General features: G+C 43.2%; 1 protein-coding gene across 1 annotated transcript; it reads right to left on the bottom strand.

The window, feature by feature from the left end:
- Nucleotides 1-7,576: 7,576 nt before the first annotated feature.
- LOC311275352 (cytochrome c oxidase subunit 5B, mitochondrial-like) lies at nt 7,577-11,188 on the bottom strand. Its single transcript, XM_084383821.1, has 4 exons — nt 11,047-11,188; nt 9,166-9,236; nt 8,232-8,331; nt 7,577-8,110 (listed from the first exon to the last, which is right to left on the bottom strand). The coding sequence occupies exons 1-4, from the start codon at nt 11,141-11,143 to the stop codon at nt 7,998-8,000; spliced, it is 381 nt and encodes a 126-aa protein (XP_084239947.1). The 5' UTR covers nt 11,144-11,188; the 3' UTR covers nt 7,577-7,997.
- Nucleotides 11,189-20,065: the final 8,877 nt, after the last annotated feature.

Genomic DNA, 20,065 nt, shown 5'->3' with positions numbered 1-20,065 from the left:
TAATGTGAGGAAGGTGACAGTACGGAAGCCCTGAGGGGACAAGTGACATCCATTTCCTACGTCTGATCGAATAATGTGTTTTGTTTTCTGTGCCTGGAAACTGAGTGACAAAAAACATCAGGAATAATGTTTTATCCGTGTGGAACTGAGTGATTCTTTTCCAAAAATCTATAAATTTTATATATTTAAATATATTTTTTAGGACACATTTTGAACCCGAGTAATTTTTTTTTTTCTTTTAGGAGAAAAACATTTTTTTTCCGTGTGTGGAAAGTCCAAAATACTCCAAGTTAAAATTAATTCGGAGAATAATCTAATTTGAAAACTTCATCAAGAGAAGAAACACTCATGGACGAGTCATCTGGGCTTCAATTCTTGAAGTCAGATCTTACAAAAATGTTGTTTTTTTTAATATTCACTCTGTTTCCTTATTAGTTTTTTTTACATTTTCAAACAAAAACAAAACAAGGAACTTAGAAAAATCATCCTGCAAAACTTTGGGTTTGGGTTTTACAATCTGTACAGTGAAGACATCCTCTGTCCTCAGACCCTCGAGTCGAGTGAAGAAAAAAAAACCTTAGAAATAAGTAAGAAACCTCATGAAGAGCCGCAGAGGAGGATCTTCTCCCAGGACACACAGACAGGATCACAATTTACAGTTTCCATTGACAGAATATATAATTTATGTAAAGTGTTTGGATCCAGGAGACAAGCTACACGACCTCCTCTCCACCGTGGTGACCTGGAGGAGGACACACCTCCAGGCCAAACAGACGATCAGAGTGAAGAGGCATCAGACTTCACAGACATACAGATATTAAAAAGCCTCATCGCTCCACACACATCTGATGTTTCATTGCATCAATCCACCTGCTGATTCAGGCTCCAGGTTACATCACTGGTGAACAAAACCCGGAGATACTTCAACAGTCGACCCGTGGAGAAGACATCCAGCGTTTTCCAACAGAGAACCAGAGAAACATTGTGGTTATAGTTCATAAATAAGACCATGATGCAACAGTCAGACACCTTTTCTTCCCCCTCTCTGCACGTAAGGCACTACTTTCTACTTTCTACTGCTGAGACTGGCACTAGATGTACATCCATGTGTGCAGAACCGTTCGATGTGGACGGTGCTGAGAGAACAACTCAACCCCTCAGTCGTACGTTCAGATGTGAGAGAGGTGAACTGAAGGAGAAGCTCAGTCTTCTTCCAGTCTCCTGATGTCAGACAGATTTAATCCTGCAGAGTGCATGAGACTGAACCGAACACACACATTCATCTCAATGCAGTGTTTACCGTCATATTAACGTTATTAGAGGAGGACGGTCTGCTACAGGTGCTGTCCACACACCGGTACTCCTGCAGCAGAGACATCCGTCTTCATCTGTCCCCGGCCTGCAGATGAAGACAGAGGAGACGGAAGGAAGCAGTGAATAAAGTCATTATACAGTCCAAACAGAGCCGGAGAGAAGATAAAGACTGATCCAGCTGGGTGGTTCTGGCTTCGTCTGCAGCGGGGAGATAAAACATCTTTGACTCAAAGCTGCTTCGGGGCAGAAGAGACACTGAACATTAAGATGGCAGATTTTACACGTTAGCAATCAGCCTGAAACATCCAGCAGATACACAGCGACACCGCTCGTGTTCGTGTCCTCTGGTCCAGTGTTCTCTCTTCTAGCTCTGTTTTGTTCTCCACCTCCTCCTGAAGTACTGAATCTAAAGACACACTTCCTGCTGGAACAAGAACTGAAGTATCGGTGTCCAGACCCGTCCAGACCCGTCCAGTCACCTCGGACAGTAAATGAGTCAAACATTAAGATGAACAGATGTGCGATGATGATAACACAGTTGCGTTAACAGCAGGAGCCCCACTGGGAGCTCTCTGCAGGCCGGACCGGTGCCGACTTGTTGAGAATATACACGTGAGACGGTCTGACGCACAGAACTCATTTAACTCTGCAGCAAACGAACATAAACCCGTCTCACACTTTCATCTCTTCAGCAATTTAACCAGAGTCCAAAGTCGAAGCGCAAAAACTGGCAACAAAACAAGCAAACGAAGCAAAGCAGGAAAAACCCAGAACAAACAAAAACTCAAAAAAAAGCTCAAACCGAGGAAGCGTCCTGTGAGTGATGATCTGTGTCTGCTCATTAAAAACTACAGAGTGCTCCTTTAAAATGTTTTCTGCACTGATAAATCCACACGTGGACACACAGACAGACAGACAGACAGACAGACACAGACAGACAGACAGACATGTATGAAGTGATATGTTTCGGGCGACTGTCCGTCATTTATCAAAGTCTCTCTGCGTCAGCCCCTGGAGCTCCGCGGGGCTTTGACCCAGAAGAGACTCGGTCCGGTCTGGATCTCTGTCAGCTGTGTCCGCCTGAGGCCAGGACAGCTCACGCTCCATTAAAGAGACGAGAGTCAGACAGCAGTGAAGGCTGACGGGAGACGAGGCCGGCGCCTGTCAAACATCTGAGCTGGTTAAAGATTCAGTCTGAGAAACACCTTCCACTCATCAATGTTTCATCCTCTGTCTGCTCTTGTTTAACCTCCTGATCCTGGTCGCTGACCTCAGAGCTGCTGGATGAATCTCACACCAACACAGCAGTTACATCAGCGCAGTGAAGCGCCGATGAGATCCAGCAGGTGGACTGAAGACGCTGCGCTGCTGCTGTGTTCTGATCCCGTCAGAGATACAGGAAGAAAACTTTTAACAGTCGTTGACCCGCTTTCACCACGAGATCCTGCAGAACCTGATGGAAGTGTGGTTACTGATCCGTCATTAAAGGGAAACTTATCGAAGTGATTTCCTGGTTTAAAGGTGTAAATCGAGGGTAGGTCCAAACACACAGCGGGCAGCAGGACAACAGACACCTGCTGCTCTCTGCTAGCCACCGTTAGCTAGTTAGCTCCTGGCTCAGTTAGCTGTGGAGAGTTTGATGTCGTCTTCTGATCGTCCTTTAATGCTTTTATTCTTGTATTAATCTCTTTATCTGCATTTTTCTGTGATTTTGCCTGTTTTATTGCTTTTATTTCTTTTTATTCATGTTGACTTTTTGTGTTTTTTCCATTTTCTGTTCTGTCTTCTTGTTTCAACTCACCTGAGACGAGGCTAAAGTTTGTTATAAATCATGATGAGAGATCATGATGATGATGATGCTGATGGATGATAATCATAATACTGCTTTCACCCAGAGCCTCTTACAGAGCCGCCTGTGTGAGGACATTTGTGCACTTTCACTGTATAACGTGAATAATATTTATTTCTTTTTATTACATTGAAGTTAACACAATAATTGCCAATTAAAGCCAAAGTCTGCGGCTGTCACACGGTTTCTGTGCTTCAGGTTTCAGAAACAGATTTAATGGCCGCCCTCTTCTTCTCGGTCTAAATGAGCAAAGAAGAAGAAGTAAACAACAGTTTGACGTCCGGGCTCTCTGTGTTACCTGTTTAAAAAGTTTCCTCACCTTTACCGACCCTCCTCCGGGTGGATTTCCGCGGCTCCTCGCGCTCATTAACGGCCTCCTGCCGGCTCCGCTGCCTTCACTTCCTGAGGGGAGGTCGAGGTGGTCGTCGTTCTTCACAGAGACCGAAAGAGACGAAAAGTTGTGACACAAAAAACTGAATTTTACAGTCGACTGTCTGAAATGAAACTTGAGAACGTGACTTGAAGCGTGAACACGGCTGTAGTGATTAAAGATGTTCCAGGTCTCACAGTTTATTAGTGGACTCGCGTTTCATCTCCATGTTTGACATTTCTCCTGAGTGTCGGAGTTTCTGATTGGCCGGAGTGAAACACGAGGTCCCCACAGGGATCTGAGATGAAATGAAACGTGTTTTTTTGATTTCTCTTTAATAATAAACGCGGGGGAAGGCGTGCCGAGGTCACCGCTCTGTGATAAATGTCCGCACCTTGGTCTGACAGGAGCGTAAATTGGGTGTAACAGGCGGCTGTGGAGCTCCTCAGGGACATCAGGAAGAAGTCAGTGTTGACTCAGAGAAGGTTCTGGTTCTGTGAGGCTCACGTGACCCGCTGGCAGGTGTTTTATCTCAGTCACAGATTTCACTCTGCTGATGTCTGTGGATCAGCTTCCTCCTCAGACACGGTGTGTTTGTTAGCTTCACAAATCAAATCTGAAAATAAAAATCAGTTAATCAATCAGACGATCACTGTTCTTAACGTTTATATGACTACATCTATACTCAGGTATTCTCAGCTGCATGCAGGTTCTTCTATGTCCTGATGCTGCTTTGAAGGAGGACAGAGGTTTTCTCCAGGAGCACGTTAAAGGTCAGAGTCCTCAGCAGCCCGCCAGGTGAAAAGAGCAGCAGCGATGTTCTCGTCTTGAAGCTCACCTGCGAGACGTCCGTCACACTGAACTCCAGCTGTGTTGGTACAGCGAGCTGCCACAGAGGAACCTCTGAGGAACAGCCTCTGACAGACAGACGAGCTGCTGCAGGAGAAGCAGAGGAGGTGGGAGGAGATGTGCACCGCCTGCTGACTCATGAAACAGACGACATGTCAGTTTTTAGGTCAAGTGTCTCTGATGAGAAGGCGAAGGACACAACAGGTTTCCACCGGAGGAGCTGCTGCTGAGACGGAAACGTGTGAAGACGGATCGAAGACTTTAAATGTCACTGAAGTCTGACAGCTCAGCGCAGAGAAGGTCGTTTGTTCCTTCACATGTTCTCGAGCGTCACGGCTGAGTTTAAACGCACCTGTTTTAATGTTTCATTCATTGAAAGCTGACGTATAGAAAGAGAATCCCTCCCTCCGTTTCCTGTCATCTCTCCTGTCAGCGCCTCTAAATGAGGCTCCGGCTGGAGAAGTTTGACAAATCAAGCGAGTTTCTCTCAAAGTTCAAAGTGTTCCTGGTAAAAATTCCCTCTTTGTGAGACGGTTCTTCATCTGCAGCTCAGCAGGAACTCAGTCGAGGAAACACGAGGTGTTTTCAGGCCGGAGGAACCTTTTCAGAGTTATGACAACTTTTTATTCGCACTGCGAGAACTGAACAATCGTAGTTCTTATGACTGTGTGAGCGCCAACGTCAGAGTAATGTAGCTGTACGTCGATTGGTCGATCAGTCACATTTTAAAAACCCCGTCAGCTGTGTAAACGACAGACAACACAAAAACAAACAACAGCTCGTAAAAGGAAAGTTCTGGTTCTGTCCTGACATGATGTTACCAGAGATCTGTTTTATCCTCGAGGTAACGATGAGTTTGATCCAGGAAATCCTCAGAGTGGTCGTCACAGTTCGATGGACTGCTGCAGCGTCCTGGTGACGGGCGTACCGGACCGCCATCGTACGCTCACAGCTGGTCAGGTTCAGGAGAACATTGTGGTTTGGGTTTAAACAACGACGTCACAAACGTCCCAACATCTTAAGTGTGTAACAGATGAATGTTCAGGAGAGTTAGTTCAGCTCTGAGTCTGCAGGACTAAAACAAGAGGCCACAGCTCTGGATGACGGCTGAGAGCTCTGAAGTCATTTTCAGAAGAAAGAAGGAAACATAAAGCCGGAGGGATCCACTTTACTGACAGGGTGTAATTAGCCTGCTTCTTCTTCTTCTGCAGCTAAAGACAAAGGAAGCCTCAGATGTGACTCACTGCTGCTGGACTGAACCGGCTCCAGACCGACGCCGGGCCAAGCTTTGACTCTCGTTACTGCGAACCTGAAAATCCAGATGATGTAAATTTAAATTGATCATTTCTGCGATCTGAAGAAAATTAAGATTATAAAACTGTCAGGGACGATCTGTGTGTGTGTGTGTGTGTGTGTGTGTGTGTGTCTGTGTGTGTGTGTCTGTGTGTGTGTGTGTGTGTGTGTGAGCTGCTGCAGTCAGTCCCTGTGCTCAGAGTGTGTAAAGGTCACAGATCAGCGCTTTGTGTTTCTGTCCCCTCCAGACTTCAGCCGATCGTTCACTCGTCACCACGTCGACACGTCAACGTTAGTTTTTACTCCGACTTCTTCAGCCTCGTCCTCCTCTGGCTCTTCATGTAGCGCCATCAGCAGGTCAACATTTTAATGTTTAATGTGTCCAGTTCTTTGGTTCATGAACAGCAGAGGTCGGCAGATTTATTCTGCAATGTGTCGACAGTACAGAAGTGATCATGTGGACTGTTCTAACTCTTCATGTTCCTGTCTACTTCTACTCTACACCTCTGTTCAAAGACAGCAGCTGTGTGTCACTAACACATACTGAGCAGAAACAAGTTGAATATTTTTGTAGCTGGCGCCATCTGGAGGCACAGATTTCACCACACTTCAGAACAGACAACAGATCTGAGCTGCAACTATAAAACCTCCAAGAGTGAAATGTCAGACTTCAGTGAGAGAAAAGAATAAATCCATCTTCTTTACTCTTTAATTTAGAATAAAAGCTGAAAGGTCTCTGAAGGTTAATAAAAGTAGATCCGAGCACGAGTCAAGATGAAAAATTAAGATTTCACCTTTCTGTTTAATCTGAATGATTTCAAATCACTTTTCTTTTGCTTTTTGTTGCTGCAAACGAGAATAAAACCGTCAGTGTTTGATTTACAGTCGTCGTCGTCTGAACGTCTCTCGTGTGTCGCCTGCTCAAGTTTTCTGTTTCCATCCGAGCAAATATTCTGAGTTAATCCTGAATCTGATTTAAAAAACATCTGAATATTAGTTATTAGCTGGTGGAGACATTAAAAATGAAACAGAAATACACTTTTTAAATCTCGTATTTTTGCAGAACAACATGGTGAAATGTGAGGCGACATGTTGAAGGAACGTGTCGGCTTTACTGTTGCACTTTCCACCATATTTAAATGTAATTTTTTTTAATATATGTGTCAATCTTTATTAAACATAAAATAAACCAAATTACAGCTAAAAACTATTTAAATTACAGAAATGTACTGTATTTATGAGGTTACTGCACTCCACTCACATGAAAGGTTCTGTATATATTAGTAATTCATATTTTTTCAACATAAAATAAAAATACTGTGCAGCTCAAACTGTATTTTAATTACAGTAAATTTCTGTTTTTATGAGGAAACATTATTTTGTAATTCTACAATTGCAGCCAAAGTATTACTTTCTACAGTATTTATTATTTTTGTATTTAAAGTGTATGTGCTCCTAATGAGCGTAACTGCACTGACCTTTATGAAAGAGCTTTTTAAATAAAGTTCATTGGAAATGTTCAGTTTTTCTTATTTTAGATTTTTCCTTTTTTACATAAAAATATTGTTGCAGACTTTCGACCATATTTAAAGGTAACTTTTTGTTTTTGTGTATGACTAATATTGATCATTAAAAATCTCCAAAAATAAACAATAATTGAGATCTTGTGCGATTACAGCTAAAATCTTTTAGTTACAGAAAATTACTGTTTTTATAAGATGTTACATTATTTTCTGTCGTTCTACAGATTTCACTTGTTGTGCTGCAGCTACAATATTAGTTTATCAGGTTGTTATAAACAGTGTGTGAATCTAATACACTGACAATATATTCAAGTCGACCCCTCACACAACAACATGCGCCGCCTCTAAAGTGCCCAAAGAGTCAAAAAGATCCAGAAGCAGAGTTCTGAACTTTATTGGTTCAATAACAGGAGTAAGTGGACCGAGTGTAACGTCATACAGTACACGTGAGAATGTAAACTGCAGCTGAATGGAAATGTTGAAGAGAAACAAGTTGTGTCCCGAACCACATGTGATCCCTCTGTAAATGGTAACATGTAAAGCAAAGACCGATGAGGTCAGCAGGTAGATCAAGTACTGTGACAGAACGAGTCCAGAACCAATCAGACGACGACTCATCACTTAAGACCAGGAAGTAGACGGAACCAAAAGTTCCATGATGAAGTAACTTCCTGGAGATTGGAGAATGAAAACGTTGCCGTCTGATGTTTCTGCAGCTCGTTCTGAAGGTTAACAGAAGATTTCTAACAGAAGCTAACATTGTGTCATAGAAGTCTATAATAACAGAGGTGTGGAGGAGTTAGTGGGGCAGCTCATGGGCCACCAGTTGGTAGTGGGAGCCGCAGGACGGGCAGCGCTGGGCCTCGCCCTGATGAAGCCAGAACCAAACCACGGCTGTGTTGTCTTCCTCACCTGCAGAGAGGAAACGACACACAGAAGCTCCGGATGAAGAAATGTAATGTTCAGAAGGAAACCACAGAACATCAGACATCCAAACCAGTCAGGTGATAATGTTTAAGACTTCATAACTTACAGACGCATCCCACAATCCTCTTGTTGGTGATGGAGGGAACAAGGTGGGGGTCGGCCTTGGACCCGGCGTAATCCTTCGGCTTCATCATGCTGTAGGGATCCTGAAGCAGAGGGAGGGTTAGGTCAGGGTTAGTGAGATTATTTCTGCTGTTGACAACACGAGAAAGAAGTTTCACCTCATGTGAGTTCAACAGTCCTGATATTTTACCTCCAAGTAAAGAAACTGTTTATTTAGGTCAACAATCTGGAGGCACAACAGAAATACCTCGATGCAGTATCGAGGGGTACTTTTCTTTTATCCAGTCCGATTTGGAACAAATTAATTCTCTCACCAGGATCAAAGATGATAATTAATACAACTCTACAGTTAAAGTGTGAGACAGATGGACAGACAGACATACGGACAGAGTTGCATCTGTGACCACCAAAGATCTTTACTCTGACTTTTCAAAGACTTCAGATCATAAAAAAACAGCCTGGAAACATGTAATAAACACACACCTACATATATTCCTAATGTCTTGAGATAAGCGTCCCAGTGTGTCCGACAACCCGGCTGCTGGGCGGAGATAACAGACTCCAGAGAAGCTTATCTCCTAAAACACTAATGAGGTTAAAGCTGAAGTCTCTTGGCTGGTGGACGGAGCTGAACCAGATTCTGATCAATGCACCGATTTCTAAAGGCTGCGACATCCAATCCTGCAGCTTATCTGGGTCACAGCAGCAGTAATGTGTCGGTATTGATCCAGTGTTCATGCTGAGATCTGTATCATCTGATGAGCTCAAGTGTTTACGGTTGAACTCAAACACTCTTGTTGGCTGTGTGGTTCAGGTCTGCTCACCTGTGATAAAGCACTAAATCCAAACGACTTGTCACCTCATACATATATGTGATTGATCTCACTGCAAAACTGCCCACAGATCAGTGATCTTACCGATCCCTCCTTCATGGCATTCATGATGATCTTCTCCAGTCCTGTGGCTTGTTCCTCGTCAGTGGGAATCCCTGAAAACAGAACAGAAGTTCAAATCATGTCTGATAACAGCAGCAGAGGCAACAAATGAGGTCATATTGAGCAACATCCCTTTAACATGAACTGAGACTGTAAATCACTGAGTTTGATAAACGCTCAGAGACACAGACGGACGGCAGCAGCTAAAAATAGCTATTGTTCTGAAAAGCTTATCAACTTCTGAAACGCTCTTAATGCTTAAAAACTCTTGTAAAGTGTCTTTAGTAGTGTCTAAAGTCTTGTTTGGGCATTCAGGGGCACCGTAGTGAACATGATCACGCCGTCACATTCTGCAGCATTGATTGGTCAAGAAACCAACATGGTTTCTTCCTCTGGGCCAACGGGCGATGTTTGTATGTTCAATGGATCATATATTTCCTCTGTTATGACGTAATAAACTTTCTATTTACTCTCTCGTCTGTTCTGGACACACCTACACGGTCAGTAAAACAAATACAGGATTACACTGAGGATAATATTACATCAGAGTTCATCTTTTCAAATAACATCACAGACCGTAAATATCGTCTCCTCAGATCAGTTTGCGATCTCGGGGCTTCTCGAGACAGCAGACGAGCTGTATGGAGACATCTGATGCTTGAATCATCTCCAGCTGCTTCAGGTGTTCAGCAGAATGCTGCAACTCTGTTTTACTGTGAAGCTCCAGAAATGTTCTGTGGACTACGAGACTTCACCTGACTTTATATCATCAGGAGGAGATGATGGCTGAGCCTGACTTTATATCATCAGGAGGAGACGATGGCTGAGCCTGACTTTATATCATCAGGAGGAGATGATGGCTGAGCCTGACTTTATATCATCAGGAGGAGACGATGACTGAGCCTGACTTTATATCATCAGGAGGAGATGATGACTGAGCCTGACTTTATATCATCAGGAGGAGACGATGACTGAGCCTGACTTTATATCATCAGGAGGAGACGATGACTGAGCCTGACTTTATATCATCAGGAGGAGACGATGACTGAGCCTGACTTTATATCATCAGGAGGAGACGATGACTGAACCAACAGCTCAAAGCTCAAAATATAAATATAAAAACAGTAAAGCTGCAGATTCTGCGGCATTTTTGCTTGATAATTGACAATGACTGAGTCTTCTTCTGTGATAAACTTAAATATTTGACGCCGTTACCATTGATTATATCAATCATACTGGTTTTAAACAACTACCGTTTATTAATTTCAAATGTAACTTGGAAAACGTGAACATCTGTCGAAGTGTTGTTGTTTATGACTGTGGTGAGCTACAGCTAGCTAGGTGATTAGCAATAAGCTACCACAGTTAATAACTAGTTACACTTGTCAGTCACTGATTTAACATGTTCATTCTCCTTCTTTAATGCAACAGGAGCTGACGTGAACATCACAACAGTGCTAGTTATTCGCATGACTGTACAAATATGTTAGCTTGTGCTAGCCAAGTGTCAGTTTTGAGACACCTCGGCTCGTCGGCTAACGTCCGGTGTTTTGATCCGCATCAGTTCGCCGAGACTGATATTCGGGAAGAAAATGGACACTGTCCTACACAGAACACTACACAACAGAAACATGAACACAACGGAAGAAAGTGTATTCGCATTTAACAATGAATTTGTAAATAAACGACTGAATATCCCGTTTGACCTCTCGAGCTAACGGAGCAACACTGCTAACGTTGCTAATGCTAATCGGCTAGCGTGTGGCGGTCTTCCGGCTTAGCTCGCCGCGGACAAACTGCGTTTTAACATCATATTTCAGTGGATTTTCAGGTTTTATAGCTCGGTGCTGGTCTCGTCCTCACCTCCAGCCGACATGCCGCGGGTCAGAGCAGGGACCGGGGCAGCCCGGCAGGTTGTAGCGGCTCTCAGAGCCGAGCGGAGCAGTAACCTTGCAGCCATTTCTCCTTCCTCTCTGTCACCTGAATCTGGTCGCACGCTGATGACGTCAGGGATTTATTGACGTGTCGCGGGGTTTGACCAAAGGTGCGTTCAATAACTGCAACTTTTCTTCAAACATGTTGATATAAATAACATAATAATAATAATAACAACAACAATAATAATAATAGAAAAATAACAATAATATAACATCAACAATAATTATAATAATAATAAACATCATGATAATAATAATAATGAAAATACAATAACAAAACAAAACAAAAACACAGTAACATGTTTACAAAGTAATAAGTTGCCATCTCTGACTGAATAGTTTCCTCCTCATCACAGTTTGACTTGGTAGTTTGGACAAAGCTCATCCATTTAACTTCTGCTCGAACTGCCAACAGATACCAGACACATAATATCTCTATTACTCTCAGACAACATCTTGCAAAAAAATACAAAAAATACACAACGCACAGTCAGAGGCAGAGGCATTCACACAGTTTTATAGTTTATTAAACTTTTACTTTCATTTTATTTGATCGCAGTATATGATAGTGATAGTAGTGATGGATAGTGACCCTGGTCGTCTCCTGGCCAAAAATCCATCTGGATGTGAGATGAGCTCCTTGGAGGTTCTACTCTGCTCCCGAAGCTCCTTCCTCTTCAGTTGGCTTTCTTCCAGCTCCAGAGCCACAACAGTCTCCTCCAGCTGCAGAGCCACAACAGCCTCTTCCAGCTGCAGAGCCACAACAGCCTCTTCCAGCTCCAGGGACACAAAAACATCTTCCAGCATCAGGGGCACAACAACATCTTCCAGCATCAGGGGCACAACCACATCTTCCAGCTGAAGGGTCACAACCACATTTTCCAGCATCAGGGGCACAACAACTTATTCCAACTGAAGGGACACAACAACTTCTTCCAGCATCAGAGGCACAACAACTTCTTCCAGCAACAGAGGCACAACAACTTCTTCCAGCATCAGGGGCACAACCACATCTTCCAGCATCAGGGGCACAACCACATTTTCCAGCATCAGAGGCACAACAACTTATTCCAACTGAAGGGACACAACAACTTCTTCCAGCATCAGAGGCACAACAAGTTCTTCCAGCAACAGAGGCACAACAACTTCTTCCAGCTGAAGGGACACAACAACATCTTCCAGCATCAGAGGCACAACAACTTCTTCCAGCATCAGAGGCACAACAACTTCTTCCAGCTGAAGGGACACAACAACTTCTTCCAGCATCAGAGGCACAACAACTTCTTCCAGCTGAAGGGACACAACAACTTCTTCCAGCATCAGAGGCACAACAAGTTCTTCCAGCTGCAGGGACACAACAATCCAGCACAGTGTTCCCCTGTGTGCCCAGCTTCTGTCCCCTGCTGGCCTATAGAGACAAGACAGCACACAGATGTGACTCACTGCATCGCTCTTCTCGTCAGTTCAATAAACACAGAATGAGTGTGTCAGTACCTTCCAGCAGAAATAAAGGGCAGCGGTCACCAACAGCAGAGCCAGAAACAGGAGGACCAATATGATGATGAGAACTGTTGGATCTGATCAAACACATGGACAGTCGTCGCATCAGACATCACATCACATCACATCACATCACATCACATTGCATCACATCAGACATCACATCACATCACATCAGACATTACATCACATTACATCACATCACATCAGACATCACATCAGACATCACATCACATCAGACATCACATCAGACATCACATCAAACACCACATCACACTACATCAGACATCACATCAGACATCACATCACATCACATCAGACATCACATCACATCACATCAGACATCACATCACATTACATCATCAGACATCACATCACATCAGACATCACATCACATTACATCATCAGACATCACATTACATCATAAGACATCACATCAGACATCAGACATCACATCACATCAGACATCACATCAGACATCACATCACATCAGACATCAGACATCACATCACATCAGACATCACATCAAACATCACATCAGACATCACATCACATCAGACATCACATCAAACACCACATCACACTACATCAGACATCACATCACATCAGACATCACATCACATTACATCATCAGACATCACATCACATTAGACATCACATCACATTACATCATCAGACATCACATTACATCATAAGACATCACATCAGACATCACATCACATCAGACATCACATCAGACATCACATCACATCAGACATCAGACATCACATCACATCAGACATCACATCAGACATCACATCAAACATCACATCAGACATCACATCACATCAGACATCACATCACATCAGACATCACATCACATCACATCAGACATCACATCACATCAGACATCACATCACATCAGACATCACATCACATCACATCAGACATCAAATCACATCATCAGACATCACATCACATCATCAGACATCACATCACATCACCAGACATCAGACATCACATCAGACATCACATCACATCATTACACATCACATCACATCAGACATCACATCAGACATCACATCACATTACATCATCAGACATCACATCACATCACATCACATCAGACATTACATCACATCACATCATCAGACATCACCTCACATCACATCAGACATCACATCACATCACATCACATCAGACATTACATCACATCATCAGACATCACATCACATCACACAGACATTACATCACATCATCAGACATCACATCACATCACATCACATCACATCACATCACATCACATCACAACACACAACATCATGAGTCCCATATCTCAATGAACTTTTTCCAGATTATCCTGACTAAACTCCACCAGATCACAAGTCATAAACACAGGAGAGAAAACAATTTAGTTCAGACTTAGAAAATGGATCACCAGGGAAAAAACCCCCTCTCACTTGGCCCTCAGGGCTTCCATATGATAGTCTGAATCTGCATCTCCCACCTGTAGTTTCAGCTGGGAGATGTTAAAGCAGCCGGTTCACTACTTAATTCTAGTCTGTGTTTCGTTCTGTTTCCTGCACTTCTGTATTTATTTTCTTGACATTTTGTGAGTTTATTTTGTTGACTTATTAGTCTAACACACACTATGTGATTGCACAGCTTACCTGAGACAGTGACAGCGAGCGCACGGCTCTCTAAGAAGATGTTGTGAGAAAAATCCTGAACGTGATAAACACAGCTGTAGCTCCCTTGATGGGCGCGCTGTGCAGTAGAAAACAGGAAGTGGGCGGAGTGATTGAAAGCCGGTTGGGTGTAGTTGCGTGCTGTGCTGGAGGAGGTGAAGGTGAGCTGGAAGGAGCCTCCCAGGTACTGTGGCTGGACGGAGCAGCTGATGTTGAAGGTGGAGCCCTTGGACACCTGGAAACTCTTCTGCTGGGCCTGGGAGACCCCGTCCACGGAGGAGGACACAGAGATGTTTGGCAGGAGCAGCAGGTCTGTGAACACAGAGATGATTGGCTGAGGCAGCGGCAAGTCTTTATTTCCAGGTGTAAATGAGGTGAGAGACAGACAGACAGACAGACAGGTGTGTCCTCTCAGGTGAGGCTCATCAGTCTATGGAGGGCTTGAAGCTTCCAGAAACAAGCCGAAATGTCTCCACTTTAGGAAGTCATTGTCCTGTCAATACTTTTGCGTTCAGTCCAGTAAAAGCCTCTGAGTGTCACTGTGACAGAAGGAGGAAGTCACTGGAGACTTTACCGTCATACATGATGTCACTGATGGACTTACCTGAGCAGATAAGATCCAGGATGGAGGAAGAAGAAGATGATTCCACGCACTCATTCAGAGCAGATCCAGACTGAACACAGTCGAACCTGATCGTCCACACAGGAATGTCTGAGGACTCATTTCTCCGACCTACAGAAACAGCAGAACCACAGTCCAGCTCTCTACAGGCAACAGCTGCTTCCTCCAGGGTCCATCCAGAGTCAGAGTCACTCACTGGTCTCCAGTCTTGCACATGATTCACCTCCAGTGTTCCTGCACAGCGACTGGATCCTCCCGCCAACCAGAGAGGTTCTGAATATAAACCAGAGAGTCATCAGCAAAAGAATAAAGTGAGTTTCATTACAAACCCGAATCCAAAAAAGTTGGATGCTGCGTGACACAGAAACATTAACAAAGGACACAGTGTTCCTGAGACCACCTAATGGGCACTTCATCAGGCATTATCCCTTACTCAAATTATTTATAATATACTATAATTTTTAATTTATTGAAGAACCCGCCCAACTCGTGGTAAATTAGCCCAAATGCTGTCAAACCCATCCAAGCACATTTCACCCCACACAATGCAACCCCAAACCTGTCACCTGTCTCTACTTGTTTGAAACGTGTTGCTGCATCAAATCCAGAATAAGCCAGTGTTTACAAAAATCGATCATGTTGATGAAGTGAAACATTAAAATTGAGTCAAAAATGATTAGCAAAATTATCACATTGAGAAAAGAAATGAACCAAATCAGAGCTGCAGCTCTTCTACCTGAGCAGGTGAGATCCAGGACGGAGGAGTTGTATACTGACTTCGCACACTCTCTCAGACCAGAGCCAAACAAATTACATTTAAACACGATCATCCACATTAATCTGCCTGAGGGCTCCGTTCTCCTCTCCACAGAAAGAGGAGCACCACATTTCAGGTCTCTACAGACAGCAGCTGATCGCTTCAGGTTCCAGTCGTCGTCATGGTTCACTGGTCTCCAGTCTCCCTGATGTTTCACCTCCAGTGTTCCAGTACAGCGACTGGATCCTCCCACCAACCTGATAGGTTCTGAGCACAAACAAGAGAGTCATCAGTAAAAGAATAAAGTGAGTTTCAGTAGAACAGAATCAACCGAATCAAAGCTGCAGCTCCTCTTCTACCTGAGCAGGTGAGTCCGACAGCTTTTCCAGGTGCGCAGATGTTTCCAGCTGAGTCTGAGCTTCTACAGTCCAGGAGATCAGACTCATGGCCTCCACACTGGAACTCTTTGGTCAACATAGGCGCCTTCGCTTCTCCATAGAGCGCCCCCTGGAGGTCTGAAGGAGCCCCACAGCCGAGCTTTCTACAGACAACCTCTGCACCCTGCATGTCAAAGTCATCTTTACACACTGAGGACCACGTCTGGTTAGACTGCTCAGACTTCACCTCCAGTCTGCCTGAGCACAGACTAGTCCCATTTACCAGCCTGACAGAGTCTGCACAGATAACAGAGGATAAAACAGAGAGAGAGAAGACATCAGACAAACGACAAAAACATGTCAGGAGCTACCAGCTCAAAGAGCTAACAGTGGAGCTCAACACACAGCAGGACTGAGGGTTTCTGCTCAGAGGAACAGGAAGTGTTAAACAATGTTGACAAGTTTACAGTAAATAAATGTAATGAAGTACAAGCTGAATACAGTTTGGAGGTAAAGTACGTTGAGTTAGGAGTTACAGACACTTTATATCATTTCATCAAACTTCTGTCAGAGATGAACGTAGATACATCTGTGAGCAGGTGGTGGAGTTGTGGCCTCAACATTTTAATGTTTTTATTATGTCACTAATTACTAACAACTATAGACGACAACAAAGTGAAGAAACAACATCATGATTGGTGATCATCATCGTCTGCTTAATGTTATTATAAGGTTATTATTAGAACAAGTAGAACAGTCTGGTGAGTAAATTATGTCACAGATGATGTTTCTGATGGACTTACCAGAACAGAAGAGTCCCAGGAAGTAGTGGCGAGTGGAAGTCTGTCTTGCACAGTCCTTCAGAGCAGATCCAGACTGAACACACTCAGGCTGGATCTCCACCAAAGATATGCCCTGGTCCTCGTCTCTCCACTCTAAAGAAACAGCAAAGCCACAGTCCAGCTCTCTACAGGCAACAGCGGCATCCTTCAGGGTCCATCCTGAATGATACACTCGTTCCCATTGTCCCAGGTTCACCTCCAGTATCCCTGAACAGGGACTGGATCCTCCCACCAACCTGACCGACTCTAAACAGAAACCAGAGAGTCATCGGCAAATGAAGAGACAGTTGTGCTTTATCTTAGAGTACACTAAGATGCAATAAGCCATACTTTGTAACAAATGAGGCAATAACTAGAAATAATATGGTCTTTATCAGACAGTAAACAAATACAGTTACCCTGAGTAAACTATTAAGTTACAAGCCAAAAACTAGAAGAAAGACAGCCGGGAAACAGTTGTAACTTGATAATAAACCATACAAGTCATGCTGTTATTAGAAATTGCATATAATGGAAAAGATGAAACTAAAACTTGACTGCTGATTTCTTGTGATTATTTATTTTTGGTCTCTATATTTACCTTCTGAGTCTTGTTCTCCTTCAGTCTGGAGTCCTGAGGAGAAAATATGAGAATAAACTTCAATAAAAAATCATCATTTTGATCGGAGCACAGCTGTGGACAGAACAAACACTCATTACTCATTGTGCAACATTACAAAAGGAGCCTCTGCACAACTTAACTAAAAATATCACTGTCATCACAGTTAAAATGTTCATACAGCAACAACAAAAACATGAATGGAACCAGCCTGTGGTTGTTACGTGAAAAGCAGCACAGATTCTGAGTGTTTGTCCAGGATCCTGTAACTTTACTGAACCAGTTATGAGTTCTTTAATAATATTAAGAGGAAGGAAGTTTTCCTCTCCCGGTTCTCTAATGCAGAAATTATTACTTAGCCAACATTATCTGCTGCAGAACCGATAAGTGCTTCTCTCCATTAAGAGAGACGCTGTTGAGTGCACACAACTTTATTGATTATCGAAATCGATCAGGATCTTATTGACAGACAGACAGACACACACACACACATACGCACACACACATGCACACACACACACACACACACCAATTCATACAGTAAAGGTGTTAGAGTTGAGCGGGCGTCCTGATAAATCCTGAGCTCCATCAGAGCTGTCTAAAAGTATAAAAGTTGAATTCTGTGTCTGTTTCTGTCCCGTCAGGTTCAAAACTACAACTTTTAGTTTTGCTGATTAAATGCGACATGATACTTGCTGCTGTGACATTAGTGCACGCATTAAATGATTAAAACTACTGAAAGCAGCCTCTCTAATCAGTAAAACAGAGTGAGCACATGTTGCCTGTGTAGGCACATCTTACCATCTGAATAATGGGCTCTTTAAAGAGCAGGAAAAATACTGCGCCAATGACTTCTTAAGAGTTTTAGTTGTCCTGTGTGAAAGACAGAGAACATCATCTTTAAAGTAAAGTCCTACCTGAGCTCCAGAGCAACAGCAACAGCACCACCAGGAGATCCATGTCCGGGCGGATGTCTGTCTGTCTGCTCTGATGCTGTCCTCAGTGTATATCTGCGTACAGGAAGAGGTGGAGCTTTACTGGAACATATCTCATTTGTTTTTTTCCGTTTTACACTGAAGAGTTCTCATCTGACCGAGTCTCTTGGCACAGAGTACATCCAGTCTGACCAGTGACCCAGACTGATTTCATACTGGTTTTCCAGGATGAATGAAACTCTGTGGATTCACATCTTAAACTGTGAGAAAGCACAAAAACAAAATCCTTTTCATCAGATTCATGAAGTTGTGTGTTCGGAAGCTGGTGGACGTGCACGAGCGTCATTTACTCCATTCACATCCTTCTAAACATCTGCTTGCATATCAATACTTGTGCTCGCTCCACCACTCTTTTGACCTGTCAATGAGAAGAACAACAAGAACAAGATGAACTACAACTGATAACTTCATCAGTGAAGTTGCAGATGTACTTGTGCACCATCCATCCATCTTCTGCTGCTTGTCCGGGGTCAGGCTGCAGTGGCAGCAGGCTGAACAATGTATTACAAACGTCCCTCTCCTCAGCAACACTTTCCAGCTCTTCCCGAGGCTTTCGCAGGCCTTTTTCTCTGCAGTGAGTTCTGGGTCTGCCCCGGGGTTTCCTCCAGTTGGTGGTGGCCGGAAAACCCCTGAAGGCAATCGCCCAGGAGGCGTCCAAATCAGAAGCCAAAACCACCTCAGCTGACTTGTTGTGTGGTCACTTTGGATCTCCTCCAGTCGCCTGACTTCTAACCAGACTGTCACAGTATCAGATTTTGACAGGGTCAGGGTTATGGAGGTGGAGACAGAGTCTGTGTGACCATGAATGTGTGTCGTTTCAACATGATTTTGAGCAGTAGCAGTAAATCAATGAGCAGCAGCCACACGAGCTTTCTAACAATTAACAGTTACTGCTGCTTTTCTTCTTCTTCTGTTCTATGGTGGTCGGCAGCCAGTGTTAAGGTGCATTACTGCCACCTACTGTAACAAGGTGACAACAGAAAGAAACAGGCGATAGACAGTCTATTATTAACATATCAATATTTCATTTATTATTATCACGGTTATCGTCAATAGTGGTTATCGAGGCCATTGAAGATTTAGCTTTGTTGAACAAACTCTTGCACAAACTTGTGGAGTCCGTGCAGCTCGAGTGCATGCTGTCGTTAAAGCAAAAGGGGGTCGAACCAAATACCAAGATATTCTGATTATTCAAGTTTTCACTCAAACTTATACTTTCATTTGTAATGAAAACAATAGTTAGTTTTTTTCACTTGCTTGTTTGTTCTATACAGAATAGACCTTATATACATGTCCAGTTCCTTCTTCCCGTCAGTTGTTTTGTGTTCAACACAGAGAACATATTCCTGGCTTGTGAACATAAAGTCTGCAAGTAAAGCTGATTTTAAAAAGAAATCTGTAATTTTTAAGGATTTTTTCCTGTTTATTTTACAGACTGTGTATTTATAAAAAACATGAAAATATCCATAAATTTACAGAAACATGCTGTGAATTAAATTTTCTTCCCCCACATAAAAATACTTTGTTCATATTTAAAAGTTTTTTATTGGGTAAATAATCTTAAACATTGAAAAGCCAAAAAATAAA

This window comes from Pagrus pagrus, assembly GCF_965226575.1.
Source record: "Pagrus pagrus genome assembly, chromosome: 19".
NCBI classification, from domain to species: Eukaryota; Metazoa; Chordata; class Actinopteri; order Spariformes; family Sparidae; genus Pagrus; species Pagrus pagrus.
This window is presented reverse-complemented; position numbering and strand designations above follow the sequence as displayed.

Excerpts from the sequence above, each read along its gene's own strand:
- LOC311275352 (XM_084383821.1), bottom strand. The coding sequence starts at position 11,143 with ATGGCTGCAAGGTTACTGCTCCGCTCGGCTCTGAGAGCCGCTACAACC. Across the intron at positions 9,237-11,046 it reads CCGCGGCATGTCGGCTGGAG|GGATTCCCACTGACGAGGAA; the intron begins GTGAGGACGAGA and ends TTCTGTTTTCAG. Across the intron at positions 8,332-9,165 it reads ATGCCATGAAGGAGGGATCG|GATCCCTACAGCATGATGAA; the intron begins GTAAGATCACTG and ends CCTCTGCTTCAG.